Source organism: Ranitomeya imitator, chromosome 1 (assembly GCF_032444005.1).
Source record: "Ranitomeya imitator isolate aRanImi1 chromosome 1, aRanImi1.pri, whole genome shotgun sequence".
Lineage (NCBI taxonomy): Eukaryota > Metazoa > Chordata > Amphibia > Anura > Dendrobatidae > Ranitomeya > Ranitomeya imitator.
The window spans coordinates 374,985,615-374,992,697 of NC_091282.1; the positions used below are offsets into that span (position 1 = coordinate 374,985,615).

A 7,083-nucleotide genomic window follows, 5' to 3' on the forward strand; every position below is an offset into this window, starting at 1 on the left:
AAGCTGTAAAGATTCTCTGGTGCCGGAAGTGGGCAGTCATGTGACTGCAAGTATGGGATATGCATACACCTTGCCATATTCCGACTAAACTGTTTCCGGCCTTGCTCTATAAACTTGCATTGAGTAAGACCATGCCCATGTGGCCGATAGTATGCTTATCGGATATTCCGGTTATGTGACTGCCGGCAACGGTGAATCCTGTCGGCGCACAGTTTGCGCAATGTGATTTTTAGAGTGACTGTACACCTGAAGCTTAAGAACGGACAACCCCTTTAATGATTGCTACCTATGTAATTTGTGAGGCAGATTTATAAAAACTTTTTAAAAGCCCCGATTCACCAAAGTGATTATTTCAGAATTGTGAAGTAAACAACTTTGAAAAGTTGCAAATTTGTTGTGTGACACAAAGTTACACAAACATTTTGTTGCTTTTGGTGTTTAAGACCATTTTGTCCAGCTCTGTCTGAATGGGTAGAGCTGGGGCAGGATGGGGGAGTGGCGAATAATGCATAACGAGCTGTTGGGTTCCTTAGACCAGGAATCTTACTGGAGTACAAATTTTGGCAAAGCGCATGGAGGCACACGCCATTTGTCACGCCTGATTTGTGTGCCTCTTAGAAGTGTCTGACTCCAACATGCCCCCTTATCAAAATTGGTGTGAACAGCGTCGCTCTTGATGAATCAGAGCAAATGTATCTTTCATTTTCCAAGAGCAAAATACAAAATGTTAGTTGTGCTTATTGGTTGCTATGGGAACAAAGACTGTTAGATTGGACAATTTTTATAGCCCTTTTTGAACCCTAGACAGAGATCACACATAACATTTGTTCCAAATATGATGCATGTTGTCAGACAGTAGACTAAATTCTTCCCATGAAAACTCCTTTTCAAACCTACATCCTACATTCAGATGGTACGCTCTTGCTTGTGGTCTTTGACTTAGCCACACTTTTTTGTCATTCTCAGGAGGAACAATCAAACACAAACTTGTCCAAGTTCCGTAAGGTCCAGCATGAACTGGATGAAGCTGAGGAACGAGCAGACATTGCAGAATCTCAAGTCAACAAACTGAGAGCAAAGAGTCGAGATGTTGGCCCTAAGGTTAATATGGGGGCTATATGGCTGTAAATGAGGGATTGCAACAAGTAGCAGAGCTAATGGAAGGCTACAAACAGTAAAACATTCTAAAATGTTATCACTAGGGTAAAATCGGCTGATGTGTGTGGGCATGCTCTAACCTTTATTTTTTTCCTTTTTTTCCAGAAGCCACTAAATGAGGAGTAATCCCAGCAAAAAAGGTTTACTACTGCATAATACATTGTCCAAGGCCCTGTACTTTATAATCTATTCCTGGTTGTAGAATAAATAATTCAAGATATCTGTTTTCTCTTCTTTTTATTTAAGTCTTGTCAGATATGACCATACTTTGCCTAAAAATTACACCATTGAAAGGGCCTAAAAATGAGCCCTAAAATCCATATTGAAATAAGCATGTGTTATATGCAGATTTTGTTGTTGGATTCGTATCGTAAATTAGCTCTGGATTTACTCAATGCATTGCAATAAATTAATTTGACATTGAAAATATACTGATGCGGATTTGAACCTCTGCAGAATGCTGAGAATCCACAGTTATGTTTTTTTCCTACTTTGGATTCCTTTTCTGTAAGATTGAAGGTTTTAACTACGGATTATGCAACAAAAATCCTGTAAAAAATAATCTACAATGTGTGAAATCAACCTGAATCATACAATAGATGTCATCTTCCTTCCTTGCTTCACATAATATAGTGTAGTCTGTACATTATCTACCTGAGCCTCTTCGACTCCCAGATTGGATGTTTGCAGTTGTTGCCCTTAGAAGCCTAGCAATACATATTTTACATAGAGTTTTTCACTTTTTTGAGTCTAGTAAATGCAAAGATAGTACGTGCAAAAGCAATGGCAGAAATAATAGGCAATAAATGAGAATGCATCTACCGTACATCATCGCTATATCATTTCCCTTCAAGTTAACAATCAGGAGGACCATATGTATCAACTTTGTACTTTATTGTATGAGGCTATGTCACACATTGTGCTTTTTGCAGCTTTTTTCTTCAGTGTTTTTTTTTATGCAAATTAAAAGCTGTGTCTTACAAAATCAGAAATCTCATGCACACACATTGGCTCACTGAAGTGAAAAAATTGTGTGTTTTTGTAAATCACTTCTTTCGGTGTTTTTGTAGTGTTTTTCTCACCAGTACATGGCAATGAGGAAGTGAAAAAAATGCTACAAAAAAGTGTTTTTCACTGCATTTTCACTGTGTATTTTTACGTCGTTTTGGTGAATAAAACTAATTTTATTAAACATGTACTGTAGGCAAAGCACACATTTTCAACAGTTAAAAAACGCTGCAATAAAACACATCAAAAAAGCAGCAAAAAAAGGGGCATTTTAAATGCAATGTTTTTACTGCCAAGAGATCAGGTTTTGGCTGCAGATAAAAATGCTGAGTGTGAACATAGCCGTACACTGGTTCTGGAGGTGTGAATTTTGAAGAGCGCACACACGGTTATGAGGGATGTATTTCATGAAATATGCAATGGTATATGTGATAATTTAAGCTAGCATAAGCTGTAAAACAATATTACGCATTTTATTTGCTACTACCTTGTGGTTACTAAAGAAAGAAAAATGAAACAAGCAAAAAATTTATTTTGGGATACAGCTGTCTATTCTGTAGCCAAGGCTATTTGTAAAGCATATCCACTTACTTGTCCTGGTATAGTTGGTGCCACTTCTGGGGACATGGTGCTGCTTAATATGGGCAATATGGGTTCTGGGCACAAGGTTTACTTTCCAATTTTGCAATGCACTAAGGCCGCCATATTGAGCAAGATTTGCTGTTTAGTGATTGGGCAAAGAAACAAGATCAATTTCCCCATCACTGGATTTACTACATTTACCCCTGTAACCTCGGAAAAAGTAACTACGGTACATTAATAACAATATTGCAGATTTTTCCACATTAAAAAACACAAAAAATAAAATACAATTGGTAAAAAATAAGAAAATCGTACTTCTCGAATTAGATAATAATACTATTGTAAAATGAATTTAAACACACAATTCCTGTTTAAAAAAGACAAAATACTGTAGGTCCAACTGTGAGAGGTTTCATAAAAGTAGAAAATGGTGTTTGTCGGATGATAGACAGTGGCAGAAGATAGCCCCTGTGCAAGAGCAGGATATGTAACGTATAATATAGCATTATATTATTCGAATAATATTATTGGTCAAACTATTGCGTTCTCCCCCAAAAAAATGTATGTCCAAGTTCTTATACCAGAAAGATAGTCTGCAAAGAAATGAAGATTTTGGACATTTACCCTGGCTTATACTAGAGAATGGTTCTAACAAGAGGATGGCATGAAATCTGTCCTTTGTGACCTAGGGTGTAATGTGGTCATACGATTAGGAAATCATAAATGTCAGTGTGATGAGATGTCCGGTACAATTTACTTTCTACAATCGATGTGTAATAATACAGTAGTATTCATCAGATCTCAACAGGCTAAAATACATCCAGAAATCCAATCAAACCTGTCACCAGCAGATGGCGATAGTGAATTGTCCCTCTCTGCTCTTCCTTCCTACAAGATGGTCCCTGGTAGACCATGGTATTTTCTCCTGTGATATTTTATTGCACATGTGCTACTTGTATCTGCCACGTGTGACAATGTATAGAATGCAAATGACAGATGTTCAAACAGCTATTTAATATGGTATTGTGAATATAGACATGTACCATGGAATTCAAAGGGATCATATTTATATAGTGACTCAACCAAAACAGAAATTTTACTTATCATACTAACTTTATAGCCCTTTCTCCACCCCCAAATCTAAAAATCATTTTATTCTGCATGACTGTCAGTCTAAACAGGCTGCCGATCACACGACAATTTTTTTTAATACTAAATAATATTTAAATATACTGTATTCCTAATATATGTTCATTAGTGATGAGTGAACATGCTCGGATAAGGTGCTATTCGAGCATGCTTGTGTACTAGCAGAGTGTCTTGAGCGTGCTCGAAAGTATGTTCAACGCCAAACATCTGCATGGCTCACGGCTGTTTGACAGCCTAACAAATCAGCAATCTCTGTATGTGTTGCGGCTGTCGAACAGCCATACAGCCACGGAAACTCAAACATATTATTCGCGCATGCCAAAGACACTCAGTTAGTACACACGCATGCTCGGATAGCACCTTATCCGAGCACATTCACTCCTCACTAATGTTCGTATCTTCAGTATCTTAAGTGGGAATCATCTGGCCAGTCACTATTTTTCTTTTATTAGTTTAGACTATGATTGATGCTATAAATTGAAATCTGAAATTGATTGTCTGAATAGACACCACATAATGACATATAAGCAAATTGGGGGAATTTATCAATTTATTAAAAATTTTGTTGCATCTTGTTTGTGACCAAAAAATGTAGATTTTTTTTCCTGATTTTATAGTTTAGACTTTTCTTGCAGCTTTTAATAATTGGTGGAAGAGTGGGTATGGATTAATTCTGCAAATAGGTTTATGCCAGATTTATGAATTGCAACTCTAGACTGAAGTGTAAGAGTAGATTCACGTTAACCTTTTCCCGACATATGACATACAGTTACGTCATAAGCTGGGTCTTTCCTGGCAGATGATGACTGTGTTGTTCAGTTATCATCTGCATCTAAATGCTGACTGTGGAGCAGAGCTCCGCCCTTGGCGATTAAAGAGACTCTGTCAGCTCAAATTGGCGGGATATTAAAATGATTTCTTACCGGTCAGATGGGCGGCGTATCCTCTTTATTTCTCCACCCCGTCTGTCCTTGTTTTTTGCATTATTTTTGGGAATAAGAGTATGCGTGCGCCATGCAGTCTTCGGTGGCGCACGCGCAGTATGCTTTGCCCTACTGCGGGCAAAGCCGAAAAGCATTACTGCGCATGTGCCCGCGCACTATGTCCCGGAAGTATTTAGACAAAAAATGGAAATTGTCTGTGGTAGGAAGGGGTTAATACTGTCAGAATTTCTGAAAAACTGTAGACAGGAATCCTGAAAGAGTCCGAATGGATTTATTCAATTGAATGAAGCCAACTGAGTCACTGTGGACACTATCTGACCTCCATCCTGGCAAATGTTTTTGTGCACTTCTGAAAAAGATGAATACTGACATGACAGAGGCCAGACAGCGTCAACAGAGACTCTGCTACCCTCATTCAAGTGAATGGCTCAGTCGGCACTCTATCAGAATACAGTTTTTCTAGGATTCCAACTGACCCCATCACAAATACAACTGTTGGCCCCAAACATGAGGTAAACCTAGGCTAATACTGATTGCAATCTGAAAGAAGGCTATACGTGAGCATGCTGATGAATGAAAGACTTACATATAGCCATGGAAAGGCCATGATTTGACCTAAATGGCAATGGCATTTTTAGCGCATGTATGTAAAGCGCTGCGGAATATGATAGCATTATGTAAGCAAAGTATAATTAATAAATAACTTAGTACCTATCTAAAAGGAAAAGGTTAACGCTATAGAACATGAAGGTAAACTCTATTCAGATATATTTAAAAGATTTCTGATGCATAAATTTCACACAAAAAATTAGCAAACTGGAACTATATGGCCACGTTCACATGTGGAGTATTTGGTCAGTATTTTACCTCATTATTTGTAAGACAAAACCAGGAGTGGATGATAAATACAGAAGTGGTGACGTGTTTCTATTATACTTTTCCCACTCCTGGTGTTGTCTTACATTTACTGTGGTAAAATACTGACCAAATACTGAGGCAAAATACTGACCAAATACTGAGGTAAAATACTGATCAAATACTGAGGTAAAATACTGACCAACTGACCAAATACTGAGGCCAAATACCTACCAAATACTGAGGTAAAATACTGATCAAATACTGAGGTAAAATGCTGACCAACTGACCAAATACTGAGGTGAAATACTGACCAAATACTGAACGTGTGAACGTGGCCATATTGTTCCATATCACTGGATACATAATCATAAACTACAACTCTGAGCATTAACTTTCCAGTGATACAATGCAATCCAGCAAACATAATATCATCACAAATAGAGAATAAGGTAATAAAAGCTAGTCCCGAAAATGTGGCGGTTGGTAAAAGAATGAGTGAAAGCTCTGAAAAATGCCCACATAGCCATTATTTATTCACCTACCTCTGTTATGTCCTGTACAAGAACAAGGTTTGCAATACAGAGCGGCTGAAGGAGGCTCCAAGAACATTTCCGAGAGCTAATTTCAGGCTGGAAGAATAAATATCAGATTAATCAACCATAAAAATGTGGGTGGGGGGAACACAATCCCTTATTATTCTGCTGCTCCCTATGTGTAAGAAGCTGTCACCACTCAAAGGCATCATGTGTCTCAAAGGCTTAACCAAACTATGTCTTGCCACCTCACGGAGAAGGACACATACGTTAGCAGCACCAGACAAACAAAAGTAACACATAGATCCAGTATCACAAATTCTAATAACTCTCAGGTAATTACATTGTCTTTTTTGGCATTTAATAGAGTATGATACTATATTTTAAAAATGCGAAAATTCATACTTTGGATCTTCCCCAAATAATCATATTCATTGAAATATCCAATTCTGTAAACTTATAGATTTTGGATTACCTTACACATGCACAGGGTTACCTTTGGACAGTTTTTAATTAGATATGCCAGACATGTGATATGTATAAACAGTAATTAATGTCTACCCCAATGTTAATTTTGGCAGTCATTTCTATTCCCCCTTTTTTATTACTTTTGACTGAAGGCATATATATTTTATCCTAAAATTTAAAGTTGTAATCAACACTAGGAAACACTGAACACCCCTGTGGCCACTCACCCAACATACTCACCGATGTGACACCATGCATCCATCTTCTTCCTCCATACTTTGCCTGAAAACACAAAGAATGATATGACCACTTTATTCCTCCCTTGGGAAACCGATTACCAGCCACTGTGAGATATGCAAGGAAACTTAGGCCCTCTGGCATGT

At 37.7% G+C, this 7,083-nt stretch overlaps 1 protein-coding gene across 1 annotated transcript in view; it reads left to right on the top strand.

The window, feature by feature from the left end:
- The window catches only part of MYH7 (myosin heavy chain 7), a 60,442-nt gene extending 59,064 nt beyond the window's left edge, over positions 1-1,378 (top strand). Inside the window, exons 38-39 of the mRNA XM_069761805.1 lie at positions 967-1,101; positions 1,264-1,378. Coding sequence (XP_069617906.1) covers positions 967-1,101; positions 1,264-1,284 — 156 coding nt within the window. The 3' untranslated portion in view covers positions 1,285-1,378. The remainder of the gene's footprint in view (positions 1-966; positions 1,102-1,263) is intronic.
- Positions 1,379-7,083: the final 5,705 nt, after the last annotated feature.